The sequence below is a fragment of the Thamnophis sirtalis genome, unplaced genomic scaffold, assembly GCF_051295495.1.
Source record: "Thamnophis sirtalis isolate CommonGarterSnake01/CBP01778 unplaced genomic scaffold, rThaSir2_p1.2 scaffold_3, whole genome shotgun sequence".
Taxonomy (NCBI): Eukaryota; Metazoa; Chordata; class Lepidosauria; order Squamata; family Natricidae; genus Thamnophis; species Thamnophis sirtalis.
The window spans coordinates 81,302,384-81,326,790 of record NW_028261383.1 but is presented as its reverse complement, the minus strand read 5'-3'; the positions used below and the strand labels follow the sequence as shown (position 1 = coordinate 81,326,790).

The following is a 24,407-nucleotide window of genomic DNA, read 5'->3' as shown; positions in this document are numbered from 1 at the left end:
GTCCCAACGACCTCTGCTCCTACGCATGCAGATGGGCCTATATTGAACATTAATTTTCCTCACAAGGGTTGGGCTGTTATCCTATATGTGGATGTTTTATTTCTCTCTCTGTTGTGATCAGGTCATTTCCTGGTCTATTTGAGATGTCCTGCTACTGAGGACCTCTGTGGACTATTATTAGAATGGCCTGTCCAAGACAGGTTTCGGAGAGGTCCTTGAGAAATTTCTCTGCACCCGATAGGCAGTTCCATTTATTGCCAGGTTCACCTCTGGCATCAGGAGGGTGATTCAGCTTCCTTGACAAGATTGCATTCACTACTCCTAGAGTACGTCTTAGATTATTGAGGAACTCCGGGAGAGATGAAACAGAAAATGTGACACTTGGAGCGTTGATGGGGAAAATTTTAGGTTCCACCACAAAACCGCGGCCGACTATAGCGCGCTCGACGAAACCGCGTACCTGACGTCATCACAGCGCGACGAAAAAAGCACGCTGTGAGCACTAAAGCTAAAATTAACCCCTAAACCTAAACCTAACCCCCCTGAAACTTAACCCTAAACCTAACCCTTAACCTAACGCTAAACCTAATGCTAAACCTAATGCTAACCCTTAACCTAACCCTAACCCTAACCCTAACGCTTAACCTAACCCTAACCCTAACCCTAACCCTAACCCTTACCTTAACGTGAATTGGCTTGCTTTCAAAGCGCTTTTTAAAGCGCCTTTTTTTCTCCGCGGTCGTTGTTGTCACGCTGCTGATGACGTCAGCGACGCGCTTTAATCGGGCGCGCTTTAGTGGATCACGGTTTTGTCGTGCCACGAAATTTTACAAGGACTCAACCTGAGTGTGGGTGGGAGCTCAAACTCAAGCCTTTATCATGGCAGTAAAAAAGTGCAGTTCTCCATTGTTGCATGTTAGTCTGTTTGTTTATATTCTGGCCTTTATTATTTTTACAAATCATTCAAGGTGGGGAACATGTGCACCTTCCTCTTCCTATTTTCTCACGACCACAACCCTGTGAGGTGAGCTGGGTTAAGGAGAGAGTGGAATGACTGCCTAAGGCACCCAGCTGCCTTTCATGGCTAAAGGGGTGTCTAGAACTCACAGTCTCTGCTTTTTAGCCTGATGCTTTAATTATTAGACCAAACTGGCATTGGTGGACTGTTGATTAGTAACATCATTTAGTAAGTCTAGGGCTTTCTTGGGGAGCATGAGTAGGTGTAGTTGCCTCCTAGCCATTGTAGCTGTTTCATACAGCATTTTCTGATATATTGACTCAAAGTTGCTGACGTTTTGACTCTTTATGGTGGATGTCCAATGAGGTGACTCAGGTGATACCTTACCATATTATCCTTTTGGCCTGTAGACTCTTGATGATGTAACCTCTTGATACACTGTGGTACCCACACGCCCTCACTTGCTTTGCAAGGTACTGGTGAGGGCATAATTGGCTGGATTTGGAAGGTGGCAATGCCAGCAGTTTTGGAGGAGGCTTTGCTGGAGCTTCTCCTTAATAGATTGTCCCTGCATCTGGTTATTTTTGACAGCTATTTGACACCTCTTTTTAGGGAACGCTTTTGAGTGGGCGGTTGGGAACATTTCTTACACAATCAAAAACAAACAACCTGATGCCACATTTGGCTGTTATCAAAACATGGATCAAATGGAAACTTCCCATTCCACCCAAAAGAGAGCCACTTGCAGGCATGTACACTAAGCAGGTAGGAATTTGAATACTGATTAGACTACAAGTAGAAATTGCATTGAACACTCAGCAATTGCTGGAATTCTTTTGTCATGGCTTCTTAGACTTTCCGCAGTAAGTCTCATGTTATCGTACCTTTGGGTGATCGTTTATCTGTTCTAGTCCAGTCCACTGGGAAGAAGTTAGTCAAGGATTCCAGTCTAGAAGACCAATCTAGAAGAAGCAGATTATTTGAATGTATTTCAGTTAAAGTTCAGTTTTGAGCATAGGACAGAGATGGAGTTGGACTCAAACTGATGGTTTTATTGAGATTTGCACAGAAGTAGTGGATCCTTTAAAGGGACGCGGTGGCTCAGTGGCTAAGACACTGAGCTTGTTGATCAGAAGGTCGGCAGTTCAGCGGTTCAAATCCCTAGCGTCGCATAACGGAGTGAGCTCCCGTTACTTGTTACAGCTTCTGCCAACCTAGCAGTTCAAAAGCACGTAAAAATGCAAGTAGAAAAATAGGGACTACCTTTGGTGGGAAGGTAACAGCGTTCCGTGCGCCTTCGCCATTTAGTCATGCCGGCCATATGACCACAGAGACATCTTTGGACAATGCTGGGTCTTCGGCTTTGGAATGGAGATGAGCACCGCCCCCTAGAGTCGGGAATGACTAGCACGCACCTTTACCTTACCTTTAGTGCATCCTTCATGATCTTTTTAGACTTTTCTGTGCCTTAATTATGGGGACTAGAAGCATTGTGTGTAGTGAGTGATACTGTTCCTGCATTCCAGTTGGTTGACATTAAGAGAATAGTTTGGGTCAATAATCATTCCCTTATGGGGTGGCACAAGATTTGGTCTTCTTTAGTCTGATTTTGAGCATCTACATAAAGCTGCTGGAAAAAGTAATCCACTGTTCAGGGGTGAGATATTAATATGCAGATGATACTTAATTGTACATTACCTCCCTGGGCCTGGCCAGGATGACACTGAAGTCTTATCCTGATGTCTGGAGGTTTTGGGGTTCTGCATAGAATAAAACAGAAGGATAAAGATGAATCACTGGTAAAATTGCTGCTTGTTTACTAGGTTCTCTGTTGTTTCCTGTGATTTCTTGGGTGAGGGAGGAGCTCTATGCTTGAAGGAGATGATCTGTAACTTGGAATCCTCCTGGCTGCTGCTGGAGATGGCCAGATGTAGTTAACTGTGGTTAAAAGGTAAAGGTTCCCCTTGCACATATGTGCTAGTCATTCCCGACTCTAGGAGGTGGTGTTCATCTCCATTTCAAAGTTGAAGAGCCAGCACTGTCTGAAGACTTCTCCATGGTCATGTAGCCGGCATGACTAAATGCTGAAGGCACATGGAACGCTGTTACCTTCCCAACAAAGGTGGTTCCTATTTTTTTACTTGCATTTTTACATGCTTTCGAACTGTTTGGTTGGAAGAAGCTGGGACAAGTAAAGGGAGCTCACTCTATTATGTGGCGCTAGGGATTCAAACCGCCAAACTTTCTGATTGACTAGCTCAGCATCTTAGCCACTGAGCCATCCCATTCTTTTTTAACTGTGGTTAGGAGGGCCTTTGCCTAGCTTCATTTAGTATGACAATCACAACCCTATGTAGAGTGTGGCCACAATGGAGACTCAGGCCCTCATTAGTGCTTGTTTGGAATACTCCAATGTGACCCACATGGATTGCTTTTGCGGGCCACTCAGTAACTGCAGTTGGTTCGGACCACACTGGTCCATTTGCTGTCTGCCATGAGCATATTATACCTGTACTGTGAGTGTAGAACTAACTGCTGGTTTTAATCTATATTGAAAAATACTTAATAGTTTGCCACCTTGGTATCTTGCAAAACCATTTTCTCCAATTAGAATTGACCCATCTCATACATCTATCCTGGGGAAATATGTTGATAGTATCCCATATGTGTAAGGTGAAGTCCAAGAGACACTTCTTAGTAATCGTGCAAATATTCTGGACTATTTTAGGTAAATGCTGCCTGTGGTAGCATTCCATAAGTTAATGAAAGTGGAGTTTTTCTAGACTGTTGTCCTCAAAATAAATAAATTATATATATATATATGTATGTATGTATGTATGTATGTATGTATGTATGTATGTGTATATATATATATATATATATATATATATATATATATATATATATATATATATATATATATATATATATATATATATATATATATATTTGTGTGTGTGAGTGTGATATTTTATTGTTTTGTCTGGTTTTTGTTTTGATGCTAATAGCTGCAAGTCTTTGCAAATTATGGCTCTCTGTGTGCGTGTGGATATATGTATGTATGTACAGTATGTATGTATAGAGAGAGAGAGGGAAAGGGAGAGATCTGAGGCTACACACTATCTATCTATCTATCTATCTATCTATCTATCTATCTATCTATCTATCTATCTCTATCTATCTATCTATCTATCTATCATCTAGATAGATAGATAGATCGATAGATCGATAGATCGATAGATAGATTGAAATAGATCTATACTAGTCTCCCTTTATTTATTTATCAGCACAAATACACACACACACACACACATATACACACACAGATATATTAATATATATGTGTGTGTGTGTGTGTGTGTCAACACACACACACACACACAAAAGAAATCAGTATTTTCAGGTTCTGTTTTATCTTGGCACCTTTGGGAGCAGAAGCCTATCAGCAATCTGGAGCTTCCTTCTTTTCTTTTCCTCAATGCACTATTTTCTAGGATTACATTATTAGGCAGAGTGAGTAAGAAACAGGACGGTAGCTGAGCCTTCTGTTCTTTTAATGGGGCAGAGATATAAAAAATACCTTTTAGCCAAATCATTGTATGAGTGGACTAGAGGTAAAAATGCACAGAGGGTTGCTGTTTTTTTAAAAGGACAAAGTCCCTTGATCTAGAGCAGAACAAACCACTGCATGGCCTCTGTAATGTGCCAGCATTCCATTGTTCTTTTCAGCCTGGGAGGATGTGGTGCGGATCTTGCTGAGCTGTGCCACTTTTCACTGCAGGTGGGGGATCTTAAGTGTGAGGAACAATCTGTGTTAAAAGCGGGAGGGAGGGAGAGAGAAAAAAAACCCCTCTGTTTCCTGCCTGGTGATACAAATATGTGAGATTCCCCAAACACGACAGTCTTTGATGTGAAGAAACATTGCCTGTGTGTGTTTTAAAGGTGTGTGTGATCATGTTCAGATCTTAAGCTTGCACTCAGAATGGTAGAGTTTAGATAAAAGTACCACACACCACAGTTGTTCTTGCATGGGATGGGTGTATGTGGTGTGCTTGCATCCTGAGGGGGTGTTTTCTTTCAGATCACCCCATTTAGGTATTTGAGAAAGGGGAAAGAAAGAATTGGTGAATGTCCTGAGAGGTCTCTGTTTTATTTTCCCTCTCTTGGGGCTGCTCAGGAGCGTTCTCTGCCTCTTTACTTCACCTGACAAGCTCCATACATTTGTTCAGTTCTTCCATCTTTCTGTTTGCGGCGAGCTTCTGCTCCAGCGCAGGCCTGCTGCTCCTGGCTGGCAGCATTTTCTGCTGAAGTGCAGGTAGCATCTTGCTCTCTTCTTCCTGGATCACCTGCTGGAAAAGGGCTGGCTCCAGGGCTGAGGTGGCTTCCTCTGCGATTCATCACACGAACTAAACTGCCACTTGATTTCACCTCTTTCCTGCCATGAAGCTCCCTGCGGTAGTATTTGGCCTTGAAGTGTCCCTCTAAGCTCTGCACTGATAATTTATTTCTACTCGATGATCTACGGATAAGCCGGTTGTCCTTTTGCAGGCATGAGGCCTGAACATCTGGGGAAATCCAGCATGGTCCTATTTACCCTGTTGGTTTGGGATGGCCATATGTTCCCATTGAAACACCCCTGACTAGAGCTGCACGTGAAAACAGCATTAAGCTAGCGCTGGCACCCAAGTATTCATCCCCATTCTCCACCCCATCCTTCCGTGATACTTCATCAGGTATCACAAAAAGCATGTAACCATCAGAGAGACGAGGGCAGAAAGAGCTGGGTTGGCTTAATTTTCTTAAAATGTTAAGAATTTACTTCAGTGTTATTCCAGTAGGATTCAGAAAAGATGGAGTCTTCTGGGGATGCTTTCAAGCTAAGTTTGTTTTTTTACAAAAGAAAAAGCTGCCTCCTGACAGCTACACCAGACGCACAGCTTAAGTGTACGTTGCCGACTGCAAAACAGTTCTGGCACTGTAACAACTTTGTCTCAAATGCCTCCAGTCAGAGGTACCGGATGACGTTTTGTGCCTTGTTTTGATTAGGATCTTCAATTCTGCTTACTCTCCTGTGTGGGAAAGTCCTACTACCTCCTGCAGGGAGCCTTAGTAGAGTGCGCTTTTCTACAACATTAATACCAGACATTGTTTCTATATACACCATTGTTTAATGACTTGGGAACTGCCCCAACAACTATTACCCTAACAACTGCCCCAACAGAACGACTACTTAAGAGATGTTTCCTTTGTAAGCATGGAGACACAAACCTCCTACTGCAGCCTTTGACGCAATCTTGACTGGCCTGGAGGAACGCGGTGGGCCTGGCGAAGAGTTGACCGTTGTTTCCTATGTCTCTTTTTAGAAAGGGACACTATATAGAGCAGTGGTTCTCAACCTGTGGGTCGGGACCCCTTTGGAGGTAGAACGAGCCTTTCACAGGGGTTGCCTAAGACCATCGGAAAACACATATTTTTGATGGTTCTTAGGAACCGAGACACTAATTTTATGGTTTGGGATCACCACAACATGAGGAACTGTATTAAAGGGTCGTGACATTGGGAAGGTTGAGAACCACTGGTATAGAGGAATAAATGTTATTCTGAGTGTATGTGGAGACAACAGTCCAGAGGTGGGTTCCTACTGGTTTGGCCCGGTTCGGCCGAATAAGTAGTAACTCAACTGCACACATGACCGAACCGGTTCTATCCAGGGCGCCATCTTTATGCACAAAACAATCTTCATTGAAAAAAATGTAAATTTCCCCTTTTTAATGGTGTGTGCATGCCAGTCCCAGAGAGGTCCCAGAGACGCCTCCCCAAAAATGGAGGCATTTTTGCCTTCACCCAGCCTCCAGAAGCACTCTGCAGGCTTCAGTAGGGCTGGGAGGAAAGGAAAGTGCCCCCCCCCCATTTTTTGCAAAAATGGGGGAGTTTTGGCCTTCCCCCAGCCCTGCTAAAGTCTGCAGAGTGTTCCTGGGGGCCGGGAAGGAGAAAAACTCTTTTTCCCTACTGGGTAGTTTGCAGACAATCCCTTAGTTCCAGCCAGGCTGGAGTCCTCCCGCCCCACTCCCCGTCAAAACTTTTGCCATTGTTTCGGTGGGCATGGCTTAGTGAGGGGGTCATGTGATTGAGTGAACGTGACATCAAGTTGGCCACGCCCACTCAGTCACATGCCCCCATCTAGCCATGCCCACTGAACCGGTAGTAAAAACATTTTGAAACCCACCCCTGCAAGAGTCCCCTTTTCCTTAGCGCTCTCTACAGTAGTTCTTTAAACCTTCTTTTGAGGCTAGTTAAATTGGACTTTTCTTTGGTCCTGTAGAGGGCCAAAGTGGGATGCCACCTTTCCACATAAGTTGGAAGAATACTTTTCTTCTCAGGCAGCTTTGAACTTTCTGGGCTCAGAACCGACACTTCCTCCTTAGTTCCATGAACTCTCCTTCCTTGAACTCTACTGTATGTTGGGGAACCAAACCAGCCAATAGGGGTCACTGCTACACAGAGAATTTGGCCTATGCTCTCCTTGTCCTGGTTTTAATTTCTGCCTGGGGAGGAGGAGGAAAGTGGGCCCACCCGGAAGCCTAAGAATTTAGGTTGGGTTCTCTCCTCTGTTAAATATATTCTGAAGGGCCAACCTCTGCTTGGGTTATAAGGTAAAAGGCCCAGTTATTTGGAACTAATTGGTTATTTTGTAGCCAGGTCTCCATACCAGATCCGCCTTCTGCACCCGCCTTGACAGTGGAACCTGGATATGGTAAGCAGGAGCCCTGCATGCTGGGGAGAAAGGCAGCTGGAGCGGTGGTCCCTCAGCAGGAAAGTGTGTGGGGGTGGGGTGGGGGTAGGGGAAACCTCAAAGGAATGCCTCTTTCCTGATTGTGGAAGCTGCTACAGCTTTCAACTCTGTAAAACAGTGAGCTAATTTTAAATTGTCCTTTGTGTGGGCATAGATTAGAAGCAGATTTATTATTTCCCTAAAGGAAAACCAGAGTGTAAGGTATTCCCAATGACCCACACGCAGAACCGGAGCATGAGCCTTGCACATTTTGGCTCACCCAAGCAAGCACCCATAAACGTGCAGTGCCAGATACGCCTTGTGTAATTCCCGCCAGGTTCTACTTCTCCAAAACCTGCGCCTATCACAGGCCCTTCCAGTCGTCCACCCTGGGCTGTGGATCCTTCCTTCGCTGAGCGATACGCACCAGATAAAACTAGCACTGTGCTGAGCACGCACAGCCAGCCAGCCACCCCAACGCCTGTGCAGAACCGCAACTCTATTGTCCAGGCCGCACAGCAAGCTCCGGAGAGTGCCAGCAAAACGCCCATCTGCTATCAGTGCAACAAAATCATCAGGTAAGCCACAGAGGTGGGGAACTCACTGTGGTCTCCCTCCGCTACTGTATTACACCTCCAGCAACCCAGCCAAAACAGCCAGCGGTTAAAAATGCTGTCGGTTGTGATTTAGCAACATCTAGTGGGGGCCCTGCTATTCCTCTCTTTTCTCCCCCATTACTTGATTGAGGAGATAAACGTAGGAATTGCCTTTGCTAATGAGGATTGAGTATGTGTGTAGTGAACAGGAGTCTCGGAAGTGTGCTTTTCGGCTTCCTGCGATATGCGTAATGCAGGCTGGTGGGAGAGAGCTTGTCTTTCCAACTGGAGAGAGTTGCTGCCAATTCGCCACTCACCCTTTCTCTTTACTTTCCAACAGGGGGCGATACCTGATGGCTCTGGGACGTTACTACCACCCAGAAGAGTTCACCTGCTCACAGTGCAGGAAGGTGCTTGATGAGGGTGGATTTTTTGAAGAAAAGGGCTCCATCTTTTGCCCCAAGTGTTACGACATGCGCTATGCCCCCAATTGCGCCAAATGCAAGAAGAAGATTACAGGGGTGAGTTCAGGTTGGCTTTTGGGGTAGCAGGTTACAGCCTCAGGGATGCTAGAAGTTAGGAACATTTAGGAAAGCCTGGTTGGCCCTTAACCCTTTAGCCGTTCCTGACTTACACTTCCCCTCCTCCCAGTTTTTTACTAGGTCCGGCTAAGCCAATGAGAGCTGAAGTCCAGAACCAGCTAGGGGGTCACCGTTAAGCTTACATTGCATTCATTCAAAAGTGGTTCATGCCTTAGGACCGTGATGGCGAACCTATTGCACGTGTGCCAGAGGTGGCATGCAAAACCCTCTCTGCTGGCACGCGCACCGTCGTCCCAGGTCAGATCTCGGTGGCGCTTCTTTCGTGAGCTTCTGTTTCCCTGCAAATAATGCAACAGAAGCTCACGAAAGAAAAAGATCTTACCTCTTGCTGTGCTGCCGGTGTTGGGATGCCCCAACTCGCGCCGGCCAACTGGTCTCTGCTATGCATGTGCGCATGTCTATGCGTGTGCACATGCACGCACGCATGTCCACGTACATGTCTGCACATGTGCGAGTACCTTTCAGTTTGGGCATGCGTGCACACACCATTTGGACACTCGGTGTCCATCACAGCCTTAGGAGATAGTAATATGCTTGTTTCATCAAGGGCCTCATTCAAGCCTGGAACAGAAGTGGGTGCTGATGTGGGGAAGATTAAAAGCTATAAGCTAGAGGTTCCTGGCCCATCTTTCTCCAGGCATGTTTATCAATCTCCTGCCTACTCCAACCTTTTCCTTCTCCCCTGATTCCTAAGGTGAACACATGCTGGCCTAGGATTATCAAGATGAAGGCTGTACAGCATGTTCAATGCTAAGTGCTCCATAAAGCTCTTTCCCCACCCTAATTACCTCGTCATATTGGCCAAGAAAATGCATCCATTCAGTGGAGTGACTCACATTCCTGTATTGCTTTAGGAAATTATGCATGCTCTGAAGATGACCTGGCACGTTCAGTGCTTTGTCTGCGCTGCCTGCAGAACTCCCATCCGCAATCGTGCTTTCTACATAGAAGAGGGGCAGCCCTACTGTGAGAGAGGTACTGCATACCGGATAATTGAGGGATGGCTCCGTGATTCAAGCTTACTGAAAGCCTTTAGCTGCCGTTCCAGCCTGATGAGATGGAATGTGTCCTGATTGGTCCTGGTAGCATCAGAGTTCTTTCTACCAAAAAGGAAAGCCTTGAGCAAAACATATATCATGCAATGTATTGCTAGCCCTGGATTTTCTATCCTGGGCAGCAGGAAGAAGTTGCAAAATAAAATATTTGCCATGCAATTCTCTTCTGTCCCTGGTTTGATCACCTTTTGTTGATGGTTGCTGGGCAGTTCCAGTTCTGCTAGGTTACTATGGAGATGATAGATTAGTACCTGCATCACATAGAATGCCAGAAAGCATGCTGGGAATTGTTGTTTTTTTTCCCTCCTCCTTTCATTCTGGGTCTAAACAATACTGCTCTGGAATATTCCATTAGGAAATGGTGGAGGGGAGAGATGTAACAAAATAGTCACTCCTTCCATCTCCACTGCCTGTTATTGGATGCTGTGAACAAATCTGGTATTCTCCCAGATGAACAAGCAGCTGCCTTTCATCAGAAAATGGGTGGGGACGGTGCACAGGATTCTTAACATAATGTGTAGCCTTGCTTGACTCGAGTGTGAGGATTGTCGGCCATCTCTAGCCCAACAAGCAGCACAGTTGTGTTAGACTATAAGCTTAGCTTATAACAGCAGAGAGATGGAGCTGTGGGGGGAAGATCAGAAGGAAACCCAGAACAGAAATAGCAGATTTGTAGATCGGACCAAAAGATGTTAAGTAGAGCTGGTAGTATACTTGAGGAGCTCAGGCACTGGAAAGTTAACCCTGAACAAAACCAAGTGAACCGTCAATTATTTTTAAGAGTTGCCATGTTAATAACAAATTAGAAAAGCAGTGGCAGAAGATCCTGTGATGGATTTTCAGAATCTCCCCTTGGCTGAGGAAGAGTCCAGTCAGGAACCATGGAGAGTTTTCATGCTCAGCATTGTTCAAGCAAAATAAAACTACAGTATATGGATGCTTTTGGGCCTCTCTAGATGCTTCGGGGGGCCTGGCCTTCCCACCAAGCCATCCAATCTTCTGCTACTCCATAGGAAATGCATGTTATGGGGGCCAGTGCAACCAAAGCCCTTTTTCCCAGTGTAGGTAGAATACTGTACTATATTTGAGAACGCTGTCTCAGGAATAATGTCATTTTCCTGTCCTCCTGTCTCTCCCCTTGGTGCAAGATTATGACAAGATGTTTGGAACTAAGTGCCGTGGCTGTGATTTCAAAATAGACGCTGGTGATCGTTTCCTTGAGGCCCTGGGCTTCAGCTGGCATGACACTTGCTTTGTCTGTGCGGTAAGACAGTTCCTCCCCTCTTTCCTTCTCTCAAGTTTTAACTAATCTAACTCTACTATCTTCTGCTGCACTTTAGGGAAGTGCGTTGTGAAATAATTGCAGGCTATTATTCCCAGCCAGGGGCAGGACTGGCTGGCATAAGATGTGCTTCCTTCTTCTTGTACATTGAGGTTGGAGCTACTCGATGGTGCCTACGCAGGCCCTTTTCTCACTGCTTTGTAACTAGCAACATAAAGGTCTCCTGCTGATGAAATATAGCAGAGAGCCAATGTGGCATAGCAGTTGAGATGTTGGATCAGCAGAGAGAGACCCTTCCGAAGCTTTCCGTAGCCATGGGAAATCACGGGATGGCGCAAAGCCTGTCTTCCATTTTAAGCCAAGCCTGCCTTGCAGGGTTGCTGTTGCAGAGATCCTGGATGAAATGAAGACATGCAGTTATAATTAATGTTGGGGGAGCAAGTGTGATATGCATTGATGGTAGCAATAGGCAGGATTTGTCAGGCTGATTTCACCCCTGTCTATCATCTATCCAGGCCTTTATGACTAGGGGAGAGGGGAACTGGTGTGAATCTCATGGAGAACGTCTTTTTTTCCCCACAGATCTGCCAGATCAATTTGGAAGGAAAGACATTCTATTCCAAAAAGGACAAGCCGCTGTGCAAGAGCCACGCTTTCTCCCATGTGTGAGGTGAAGGAGACCTCAAATGCCCAAGCTGCTACCTGCCCAAACTCTGCATCCCTCTTTCCTGTCCTGAGAGAGCCCCCAGACCAGATGTCTCACTTGACCATTTTTCCCCATAGAGGGAAAGGGTAAAACGCTCAGGGTCCTTTTAGAGAAGCTTACAACTATTGTATTTTTTTTAAAACCTAAACTGGTATTCTTCCTATGTATTTGGCTTTTATCTCTTGCAGACACCATCCAACTTGTGAATTGATATTGCTAGAAGATATTTGGGGAGTTGGAAGTCCAGGACTTCTAGAGGACACCAGCTTAGGGAAGGATACTGTAGAGTTCTATGCCCATTTCAGCCAAAGAAAGCCTCAAGAAGTTTCTTCCTAGTAAAGGATCCTAACTAATAGCACGCTTGAAAGGAAGCATCAGCTGGCCTTCCCCTGCAGTCATTAAATCAGTGAAAACTTGCTATTAATGCTCCAGGGAAAAGTGGGGGGGAGGCAGCTTTCCCCAGAGTTCACTAGCATTATTTTCTGTCCCCTTTGCAATGTAATTACCAACAATCTTCTGCCCTCCCTTCTCTGGCAAAGCATTTGCAAAGGGCATCTATAATCAGGTTGGCTCTGCCTTTTGCCCATTGGCATGTTATTTCCAGCCCCAAACCCTAAATCTCTTTTCCTCCTAACCACTTGCTAGTAACAAAAATATGAGACCCCTACCACAGAAAGCGAGTGGCTTATCTAAAGGATGGTGGTGTAAGTTTCCACAGACCAAGAAAAAAGCTTACTTCAAAGTACCATACAGGAAAGAACAGTTTCAAGACCCTGCTTTTCACACCAGAAAAACTGCTTCTCCATCGTGAGACAAACTTGGGACTCTATACCTAGGAACACAGTTTTATATATACTGTAGCACACACAGCTTCTGAGGTCAGTGGTGGCCTCAAAGCACCCCTACCAAAGATCTAGTATTTTTTGTTTTGCTCTAAATGTATTTCTCAGAACTGTGCTGTTCAGCTAGGAGTCTGTGATTCCTTGCCACCTTTGATGGCCTAATAAAATATGTCTTTTAATTCTTCATCCTCGTGGGCTCTCATTGTTTAAGAGTTCCTAATGCTTGGAACATTGGAAGTAGAGAAACCAGGTGCAAGTAATGGACATTCAAAGCACAGTGCTGTTACTTTCTGTTCCTTGTCCTCTAATTGTACTTAGAGGAAATTTCAAGAGAGAGTCATTATTATTGCTGCAATTCAGAACCACATGTTTTATTTTGAAAAGCGGCAACTAGCAAACATCTTTTCATGCAATGATGATATTTTAGGTCATAAACTGCTAGGGATATTTCCCTTATTGTAAGGAAATTGCCTCATCTGGAACAAGGTGGACAGAATACTTTTACTATCCTAAGTAGACAGATTGTTCCTCTTCCACTGATAGAATAGTTCAGTGAAAAATAAGCAGTCTTGGAGGGTGAGGAAACGCCTCCCCCCCCCAAGTCTGTTTCGTGCAAAAGCTGTCCACGGGTTCATAAAAATAATAGAAGAGTCACAGTGGGATCAAAAGAAGGAAGATACCAGAGTCAGCAAAATGTGCTAATGTTGCCTGGTCAAAGTGACGGATTCCTAGGACCATGGCACCTGCTGAGGTATAATATGATTCATATACTTTGTTTGGAGATGAGGAAAACTTCTCTTTTTGCTCCACTCTCCCACCGTAAATTCTTCTAATTACAAATTAACTTATCCTTTTTAATGAATCATTGCATTATGCTTCATAACCTGGAGAAGTGTTTTCTGTACTTCTTTGAGATATGTGTACATATATATATACATACATACATATATACACATATATAACATACATACATACACACACACACACACATATATAGATAGATAGATAGATAGATAGATAGATAGATAGATAGATAGATAGATAGATAGATAGATAGTCTGTTGTGATTATTTAAGTTTTGGGGCCTGCTGTGGGGGCTCATTTTGTTGGATGTTACTTTTGTGCCTTTGATGATTATTGACCCTAATTTTAATGTAAGATTTATTGTGATGAGGCAACTTTTCAATGGAGCACATTTTTCTAGGGAAGCAAAGCCTCATCAAAAGCACACACTAGATCAATGCCTTGAGGTCATTGTTTCAAGGAAAGTTGATCTATAAGTAGACTGTAAGATAGATGATAACAAGAGCTTAGCACACATGGAAACCTCTGTTAAACTCCATTCATTCATAATTGTTGCTAAGGAGTAAAGTCCCCCTCAAATTGAATTTGAATCCTGGGGACGATATGAACATATTTTTGGAGCAGCAAAGGTTTGCCATTACCATCTCCTAGGATATTTTTCAACTTCCATGATATTTCATGCAGGTTCCTCCCTTCCAAATACTAACTAGACCAACCTTTACTCCTAGGATTTTTGGTTTATAAATATTTCTGAATATAGTAGTTTGGCAGAGCCTGGTTCTGCTGGTTTTTGTACTTGTTCTATTGGTGGTGGTGGTGGTGAGGGGGAAGATTTGCTTGTTGGGTTTTGGAAAGCGCAGATGGAACAAATGGGAATGTCAAGCGGGGCAATTAGTTTCTCCCTATTCTTCACCTTGTCCAGGTCATCTTTACAGCTGCTCAGTTTGATTGCCTTGCCACTAGAAACCACATGGGCTTTAGCTGAAGAAGCCAGGTGACTAGGAAAAAAAAATGCAGGGCCGAGGGGGGGGGGGGAAGAAAGCCTCTCACTTGATGGATTTTGCAAGGTGCCATGACAGCCCAGCTGCCACCCACTCATTATGAGAATGAGCCTTTGTCTGACTTCACAGTCCCAGAAAATGACCTGGAGAAGCTAAACAGGAGGCAGACATCTTTCAAACAGGCAGACATCTAATGCCTATGAGAAGTGCTGAGGAGTGATAGGAAGGAAAATCTGGCAGGAGTAAGCATCCTGCACTTTTCCAAATGCAGCAAGCAGTGATCAACTTTAAAAAAAAAAGAATACAGGAGGGATCTGTATTATTTGGAAAGAAAAGAAAAACCCCCAGCAGCTGCTCTTGTCTATATTGATGCAATTGTTCTGGTGTAAATCATCCGGGCTGAGGATGGCTTCCCTGCTCAAATCTTTTCCCAGCCTGATGATATCCAGATGTGCTGGATATGATTACCACCATCCCACACAGCCATCACGCCTGATGGGCTTTGCAATGGGAAACACCCCAGAAGGTGCAAGATTGGGGAAGTTTCCGTTTCCCTTAAAGAGTTTATATTGTACTCTGTGATGTGCACCAGAGAATGGAGTTTGGAAGAGGTTGCCCCATCAGTTCCTTTCTGGCCAGGAATTGTGGGACAAATCACAACCAGAAAGTTGTTTTATACAAAACAGCCTATTAGCGCCTATTAGCGCCTGTGCACAGTGCCGCTCCTGAGTGAAGTTCACCCCGAGGCCTCTCTGGATACAGTTCCCCAGTGGCTGCACAGAAGGAACGGAAGATCTGTTGGGGATCGCCCATCTCCTACGCCCAAAACTTACACCTGAGGGCACGCCAGGTGGTGGGAAAGGCAGGGCAGGTTCTTTCTCTCTCGTGCCGGCCGGACTCTTTTGGCCAAGGCTTTCAGGGCTGCAAGATGGCTGATTCCGCGCACCCACGTGTGGAGAAACCGGGAGGTGCCGGTTTCTGGTGCTGAAGAGACGGGGCAGGGGCGGGAGGGGGAGCTCGTGATCCCGGCGCTAGGACCCAGCGCGCGCGCAGGCGGAGCCTCTACTCCTCGCCCGCCCGGCTCCCTCTCCGCTGCTGCAGTGTCTCCGAGGCAAGCAGGCAAGGCGGCCTGTCTTAATCCGAGCGCGGCTCCGGCACTGCTCTCTGCTCCCGAAAGCAGCATCCTTCCGTCGCCGCCGGCATGGCTGGCGTGAGCTTCAGCGCGAACCGCCTGGAGCTGCTGGCCTCCTATCAGGAGGTGATCGGGGAAGACAGCCCCACGGACTGGTAAGCTCCCCCCGGAGAGCGGGCGATCCAGCTCTTTGTCCCCTCGGTGGGTAGGGGGGCGGTGGCTCCAGCCGCTTTGTACAAGGGGGGCGTGGGCGGTGTCTGCCTGTCTGCTTTTCCCTGGGAAATCGCTCTCCCGCTCCTTCCCTACAAGCTCCCCGTTTAGCCCCAGAGGATGATCAAGGGAATTCCGCGCCTCCCACCGGCAAGATGCTCCTTGAACGTGGGACGGACCGGCGGGCGGGCGCAGCCGGAGGCAGAAGCCATTAGCAACCCCAAGTGGTGCATTGGCAACGCCGCTTGCCGGGCGAGGTGGGGCGACGGCTCCTTTTGTGGGATACAAGGAGGGCACCGGCTGAAGATGCTCCGACGGTCCTTTGTGGTCGGAGCTGAAAAAGACGCCCCTAACGGCAGCGCTCCGTTTGGGCGAGGGGACCAGCCCGGGAAGCCCTCGCTTGTGATTTGAGACTCGAAGGCACGTCCCAGCAGTGGCGTCCGTATCCGGACGCCCCCTCCCCGGCACTTTGTTTCGGGGTCGGGCGGGGGCGGATCCCCTTCGCTCTTTCCACCTGCTCTGCTGCCTACGCGGAGCTGTCGTAAGCCTCGCGGCCGAAACCCCACACAAGACAGCCCCAGGCCGTCATCTTGGAAGGCTGCCCCCTGCTGCGGTCATCCTAGAGTCCTTCGTGGCCTTGCCTTCCACTCTTTTCCCCGGGTTTTTTGGGGTGGGTGGGTGAGTAGGGGGGTGAAAGTTCTCCGATAGGGACCGCTACACAAAGGAAGGTGGGGCCGGGCAAGGAGAGAGGCGGGGGTCTGAAGGCTTGAGGGGAGGGACTGGTGGACTGGGAGGGGGAGGAGGGGGAGGGTCTGTGAGAGGAGTAAAGGGAGGCATCCAGAACTAGGTATCTCAATTCGAGAAATGCTCGCCTCCAAAACTCTGGTAGCCTTTCATCCTAGCTGCTAAGGCCTGGGTCTGCAGAAGAGGGGATTTTGTGTGTTTTAGGCCTTTTTTTTCCTCTGTGGCAGAGGAAGCCTATATGAGTCTCTGTAGCCATGGCGTACCATTCAAAGGCCTTCAGAGGCGTTGGTCAAGAGCCTTGAGGCTACTCCTTCCCAGAGCAACCTTGATTTGAAGGCTGCCTGTGGAAGCTGCCTCCTTACAGAGAGACAACACAATTGGCATCTGCTCCATTTTTGCAGTCCCCCCCCCAAACAGGATGGAGGAAGGCAGGTTTTGATAATGAGACTTGCTTATTCATATTTCTAGCTAATAAGTATTCACAGCTGTGAGGCAGAAGGAATATTCCCTTTATATCTCCTTAATCATTTTCAGAAATTTAAAGCAACTTTTGTTTCAGAGGCCACTGAAGATTATTCCCAGGCAGTTTAGTATGTGTACTTTCTAAGGTGCAGACTTGCCTGGAGAAGTTTAGATAGTCCCCTAAATCAAGGTACCAATACTGCATTTAGCCTGAAATTATAGAACAGCTAATCTGTTACCAATTATGCAGTTTAAAAAAAAGGGAGGGGGGCTGTTTTTTAGTCTTTAAAGCAATGGTGGCCTATATCCTCTGAGTGTTTTGAATAGGACTCTCTTTCTCAGCATCAGTTCCCTACTGGTGAAATCCAGCATTTACTCTTACTCTTTTATTTAGATAAGTAAATTAAGGAACAATAGAAAACATGTTTTAGTATAGATGTGTGACATAAGTGACTGGTGGTGGCTGGATTCCATCCACTGTAGGCTTCATGACACTTTCTAAGGCACCTTAGTTGGACTTAGTTGTTTTTTAAAAAATAATTTACATAATCCTGCATTTGTCTTCATAGCAGCTTTTCCCATCTGGATTGCCTTCCAGATGTACTGCTATTACCTTCTTATTCCCATGCAGCTGGGTGTTAGTTGGGAAAAGATGATAGAAAAGTACTTATTTGGAATGTAAATGTAAGTGATTAAAGTTCTAAGATTCCCATGAGGCTTTATTTAACTTGCATATTGACCCTCACATTTTCAATGTTTGTTTTGTTTTAATGCAGGCTTTCCCCTTTCTGAAAAGAGTTTCTTGACTCTCCTGAGCCCGCTACATCTCTCCCTCTCTATCTGCCAGGAAGACTGTTCCCTCTGTCATTGGTGGGGGTTCTCTTTCCCCACTCAGGTTGCTTGAAAGCTCTTGTGCACCCATAAAGTATAATTTTAGCAAGAGTGCCGTGGCGTGGGTACTGTGATAAAAAGTAAAACCTTAACCCCTAGTGATTTTACAAATACCTCCATACAGTTTGTATGGCAACAGCAATGACGTAGTTTGCCATTGCCCTTTTCCTGGGTGGTTTTTTTTAAAAAACTTCCCAGTTTAACCTCCAGCTCTCATAACCCCAGATAGTTTTCTATTGAAACTCTAACTTGGCCCACCTATGCTTGGTTCCCAAACCTAGAGAGCGAGCCAACGAGGTGCCACCAATATCTTTTATTTCCTCCTTCCAAAGACATATGCCATTGTGTAAGATGGTGTCTTTTATGTTCTTTGGTCTTCTTGGCAGGATATGACTTCTGGTTCAGAAGCTGAAGCCAACCCTGTTCTGTGCTTTGAACTTGATCTTCCCCTACTTCTCCCTATCTACCACAATGTCTTTGAAGCTGCCCTTATCATCAGCACATTGATTGCAGAAGGCTGAGCCATGAGTTTCATACTTATTTCTGGAGAGGAAGATGGTAGACATGGCTTTCTGGAGATATTAAAAGCCTTCATCTGTGCTTTACTTTTTTTCCAACCTATTAGTTTTCTTCCCCTTTTAGTGCTCCTATTTTCTTCCCTACCATATGTACACACACACATACCATGTGCTTCATAGGGGGAGGTCTTCTTTCTTTTAAGCTCACTCTTCTTCTTCTCTTTCCTCCACAGCAGAAGGTCTACAGCTGTTCTTTTGCCTACTTCCTTCCCTTTCAAAGCCCAAGCCCTGGGAGACCCTCCTCCCTGGCTCCAACTTGGAAGCTAGGGCCTCATGGACTGCTTAGCCGGAGACGCTGCCTATAAATCATTGTACATCCACTTGCTAACAATAAAGAGGCAGCTGGAAGAGCATATATAGCATGAGTAGGGTTTGCGGTAGGAAGTGGAAAAACAACAATGGGAAATGATCACAGCATTGTATGAAAGAAATTCTATGCTCAGAAAATCATGAATTTGCAACAGGAGGAAAAGTTTGCTCCAAAATGAGTTAAAAGCAAGCAAAGACTATATAATATATCAAATACAATCATTCCTTTGTTCTGTTCCCACTGTCAGAAATTAAGTTGTCAGCTTTTTAGGATAGTGGCCTGTCATTTCCTCTTCCCACATACTTTAAAATTGTGAAATTAATAATACTGCCTAAGTAGCAACACTAATTGGGCGAGTTAGAGAAAGAGCAAATTGCATTCATGGGATCTACCATGAAAAAGCCATATAAAGAGCAGGCTATTTGGGGTGGGTAGGGGTGAGATAATATGAATCTGCTATCAACAGTTTAGGAAGCAGGTAAAGGGATCAACATGGAAGAAAATCCTTTGAATCAAAGATGGGGTCATACCTACAGCATTAATATTTATAAAATTAGGCAGAATGTTGCAGCAATATTCATGGATTTGCTCCTAAGGAAAAGCCTAAAAAGAGAGCACCAAATACACCCATAACAGAAGTAGTGCTGCTATGTTTTTAAAGACAAGACTCCTGTGATTTTGATCTCTCCAGAAATGTGTGTGGCTGGATTTTATAGGGAGAAATCCATCTTGAAGTCAGTCAGATTTGGTAGTTTGGCAGTTAGTTTACTGGCTTTTGTGACATGACATACTTAAGTTCTTTCTCAAGCTTCTTGAAATTAGAGAGATTCCTGGATTTTTATAATAAGCAGGCAGGCAAATAGTGCATGTTAAATCACAATTTAAAATCCTGTCATGACATTAATTCTGCCCTGTAAATCAGTTTTTGAAGATGGCATTAGCTATCAAGTAAACCCCTCCCTGAGCTTTCAGAGATGCTTTCAATTATTATACCAGTGCTCTGTGAGTTGGTCGGAATTTAATTAAAGATATTTGTGCTAACCAGCCTCTCTCCAGTCCCACTGATCCAGCTACCACCCTCCTTTTTGGGGCTCAGTGAGAATATTAAAATCTCTGTTAATTTGCTGTTGGATCCTGGAATTATATGCAATACATGCAATTTTTCAAGATTTTATTACCATTTGTATTTGCACTGTTGTACTAGCCATTTTTCCAGCTTTAGGCCATTTTATCTTCTCCTTCTTCCAAAGAGCATTTTATAATACTCATTATAAATACTCATAATAACCATATGAAGTAACAAAACTGATCACATGTATCAGAGGTCCTATAAAAATCTTAAATTGTGCAGGGATCTGAAGCTGGGAATCCCCTGCCCTAGCACGATCTTAGTTCCATGCCCCATTTTTGGCTCTCCTTTCTTTCTCCATTTGCGTTAGTTTTCCATTCCTGCTACTCTCCTGGCCCTGAGATCTCTCTCCCCTGTTGGCTGGCCTTCCTTTGTCCTCTTGAAGCATTTTCATCCAGCTTGCTCTCCAAGGCTGCTGGGCGGGAACAGTCACTTCTATCCAATGCTGCAACAGAAAGTCTTTTTCCTCTTGCAACATGCTGCTTCCTCTTCTAGCATGTTAAAGCCTTTCCCATTTGGAACCCAACATGGGACTCTGCCCAGATTTTCTGGGCTGAGTCTCATCCGGTTCACTCTAGTAGTGAAACAGAGAAGGGATGATATCATTGAAGCTGAGAACATGTAGCTAAAGAACCCTGATGTGTGGCAGCTGCAGAGATTTGGGGGTAGACAGTGGGTTGAAGTATGATGGAATTATGGAGACTGAGTTAGCTTTGATGAATTTGTTAGGTGGGAATTGGGAAGCCACATGGCTCAGCAAAATTGGGCGGTGTCTATAGGGCTCTAAATGGAAAGAGTGAGTTTCAGAGAAAATGAAGAGCGGGATTTCCTTTGGTTTTGATCAAGTGTCACCTTTGAAGAGGGAGGAAGGTTACTTGAGCCTAAAAGCTGGTTTCTAAGTGGGGGATCTCCCCCTCCCAGCTCCTTTTTTTAAAAAACCCACTATTTCCCCCAGTTATCCTGTGGTTTGAACCCATCAGATCATTGTTGCTCCAGGGCACACTCAAGTGATACAATGCTTTGCCAAAGGACCAAGGGAGCTTGCAAACCTTAAATGCTTAACAATGAATGAGCCAAAGGCTGCAGCACCCTCCAGGATTCAGTTCCAGCACTAAAAGCAACATCTGGAGGGGGGGGACAAAAGAAACCCTACCCAAGTTTCTTAAGAAAGGGGGCCAAGAAAAGTCTGCTGTCTGGATCTTATTCCCAAAAGATGCTGGGGAAGCCAGCTGGGGATGGTTGGGGTGGGGCTGAACAATAACTTCTTTATGCAGCAAGCCTTACCCTGGCTGGTGGGCAGCTGTCCACACAGCAGGCCCCATCCTGGAGCCATTCAACCCCAGAGTGTGGTGGGAGGACTGTTGGAGGAGGAGGGCAGGGTGGTGGGTGGGAGGCACCTGGCCGCCTTCTCTTGTGGCTCAAGGTCATCTGGGTGACAAGACTCCTTATCTTGGGGAGGGGTAGGCTAACCACTCCCATTCCCTGGCCCTGCTTGGTTAGTGGGCTGTGGGGCATCAATTCAATTACGGAGAGGAATGGTTCCTGGCTGGGAGGCAGAAAAATGCTGAACGCGGCAGAAACTGCCTGCGGGGTTGAGAGCGAGGACGGACAAAGACTCTGCCTCTCTGCGCTGCTCTGGCGGGGCGGGGGGGGGGAGAGATGCTGGGGTGGGAGCGGGCTCTCTCCCGCCTACCTGGCTGTGACCTTCGGCCAAAAAAATTGCCCCGACTAAGGCTCGCGGGAGGACGGGAAGCACCCCTGGCCTTGGGTCAGACTATATACTCTCTGGGTGTCCAGCCGTGGGAATCGCACGTGGCTGCTTTATACGTCAGAACCGAGAGGGCGCGACGCGTAGCGTAGGGAGGAGTTGCTTGGGTGCCGGGGTGCGCTGCCTTTTGCTCCCGGGGGTGTGGGGGAAGAGCGCGCTCAGGGCCGGCGTACCGCCGCCCTACTGGAAGCCCGCCCGGGGAAGCTGCTCCGCCAGGCTTTCTATTAAGGCCGAGAGCAGCCGCGACCTGTTGGCCTTTGCTTTCTCGCAGCATCGGTCCAGCTAAAGCCACGCCCTTGTAAGGCTCGCCTTTCTCGAGCAGCTGTGCCCCCCCCTTCCCCCAAAAGGCGGCGTGGTGCTCCCCCTCCTCCACGCCTGGGGTCTCGCCAACCGCCCTTCCCCCTTGCGGAGACTGCTGGGGCCCATTACTTGAGCAGAAAGGAATTTGGTGCCGTTTTCCGCACGCCGGCGCCCTGGGGCTCGTGGTGCATTAGAAACACATGTGCCTGAACCCCCGGCTCCATAAGGCGGCGGCCCGGGGGTGGGGGCGGCTCTTCCTCGCCTTTCCGAGCAGGACAGAGTGCGCGCGGGGGTGGGGAGACTGTGCCTCTCCTGCAACCAGAAACTCGGACCATCTTCCCTGGGCTGGGAGGGTCCGATTTTAAGGCGAGCCTCTCTTCTGAGCCTAGCAACCAGCTGCTGATATATGCTGGGACTGTGTCCCGGTCCCTCCCCCTTTTTCCCCTTTAAAAGTGAGGAGCACGGTGAGAAAACATGCAGGGTTAAACATTTTCTTTAATTACAGGGTTTAAATCCCATCCCCCCCCAACACTAGCAAGCACTGCGGGTGGCTGTCATGTTCAAAACAAAAGAAAAAATCAATTTGAAAGTTTAAAACTTAATATCACAATAAATTAATAGGCTGGAATAAGAGGAGCACATTTACCAACTTTACATGCAGGAATAGGAATTTTGCCAAAGCAGTTCCCAGGGATGTACATTCCATAACCTGGGAGTAATGCAGAAGAAGGCTAGTCTATCCTGAAGTGGAGAAATGCTGGCCTCTTAGAAGGGGTGTCTTTACATTTGAAGGGCTGGACAAGTTCATAAGTTCAGAAAGGGAGAAGCACTAATTTAGGTAATCACATCCTAAGCCATTGGCAGGGTATTAAACACGGGCTGCCAAAATCTGGACAACTCTAGATGATAGCAAAGAGATGCAGAAAACTCTTTGCTGCTAACTTTTTGTTGTCCTGATGTTTTTGAAAGGAAATGTGATTAAAAGTACATACCAACCCATCAATCTGTGTCCTAGAAACAGCTGATGTAGATCTTTCAGATAGGCCCAGCCCTGCTGCCTTCTCTCCCCCTCCCCCTGCAACTTCTAATCAGTTTAAGACTTGTTCCATATAAAGCGGTCAGATTTGATTGTAGATAATCACAATTCAGCTGGCTCAGAAGGTTTGCAGTTACTACAGGTAGTTCCCAACTTAGGATCACAATTGAACCCAAAATTTATGTTGCTCAGTGAGAAATGTGTTTAGTAAATTTTGCCCCTCTTTACAACTTTCCTTGCCACATCTATTAAGTGAATCTGGTTAGTAAACCGATTGTTAAGTGAATCTGGTTTCCCCATTGACTTCGTTTGTTAGAAGGTTGCAAGAGGTGATCACAATACCCAGGAACACGGCAACCGTCATAAAAGTGAGTCAGTTGTAAGCATTTGAATGTAAATCATGACCATGGGGATGCTGCAATGGTCATGAGTCTGAAAAATGGTCATTTAAGTCACTTTTTTCAGTGCCAATTGTACTTCCTGTATTGCAGCATTCACTGTGCAAGTGTGCTTCTCACCAAAGACGTCGCTTGCAGTTCCAATGAGAGGAAAGAACTCTGAATGGGTGTCTCAGGTGTAGTACAGCTATTTAGAAATGGTTCAACTCGGTTTAGTAACTGAGTTTGTAGTAACTCAGTTTAGTAACCGAGTTTGATTTTCTAGGAGTAAGGCAGATAAGTATGAATATATGAATTTGCATTAGGAATTAGCCACCCACATATTAGTCTCCATATTCTGATGAGGATTCAATGATATGCAAAGCTAGAAAACTGGGATTTGAGTAAACCACGGTTAATTTAGCTATTTAAGTATGACCTGCAAGTAAGACCTATGTGTAATGACTTTTATACACACAAGTTGTATGCGGGCATAGTTGGGCTTTATAATATTACTCTTGCACATTGTGGTACATGACGTAGGAGACCCGCAAACCTCACCCCCATTTGTTTTACAAGGTGTTCAAAATCAAAACCACAGAAGGTCTTGAGTAAGATCAAGGCTGAAACCTTTCCCTCTCTGGATGGCCTGGTTAGTACTATCTCTCCTCCCTTTCAGATAGTCCCCTAATGCAAAATGTAGGCTTAGGGCCTTGTAATTGTTCGCAAACCAGAAAATGTGACCCACTCTTACCTATTAGGACACAGTGAGGGGAAGGCAGTTGTCTGTGTGTCAAAATGACAGTCCAACAGCAACTGGCTAAAGGACAAAGAGCAGAGCAGCTGGCAGTG

At 45.9% G+C, this 24,407-nt stretch overlaps 2 protein-coding genes across 9 annotated transcripts in view; both read left to right on the top strand.

Annotated features, from left to right (window-relative positions):
- Positions 1–12,997, top strand: part of PDLIM7 (PDZ and LIM domain 7) — a 56,200-nt gene extending 43,203 nt beyond the window's left edge. For all 3 annotated transcript variants that reach the window (XM_014060688.2, XM_087709325.1, XM_014060689.2), the window contains 6 exons: positions 7,654–7,712; positions 8,068–8,308; positions 8,667–8,847; positions 9,783–9,903; positions 11,132–11,247; positions 11,848–12,997. In XM_014060688.2, coding sequence (XP_013916163.2) covers positions 7,654–7,712; positions 8,068–8,308; positions 8,667–8,847; positions 9,783–9,903; positions 11,132–11,247; positions 11,848–11,934 — 805 coding nt within the window. In that variant the 3' untranslated portion in view covers positions 11,935–12,997. The remainder of the gene's footprint in view (positions 1–7,653; positions 7,713–8,067; positions 8,309–8,666; positions 8,848–9,782; positions 9,904–11,131; positions 11,248–11,847) is intronic.
- A 2,701-nt stretch (positions 12,998–15,698) lies between these two features.
- DBN1 (drebrin 1) overlaps positions 15,699–24,407 on the top strand; it is a 47,007-nt gene continuing 38,298 nt past the window's right edge. For all 6 annotated transcript variants that reach the window (XM_087709322.1, XM_087709320.1, XM_087709318.1 and 3 more), the window contains exon 1: positions 15,699–15,905. In XM_087709322.1, the coding sequence (XP_087565448.1) occupies positions 15,820–15,905 (86 nt within the window). In that variant the 5' untranslated portion in view covers positions 15,699–15,819. The remainder of the gene's footprint in view (positions 15,906–24,407) is intronic.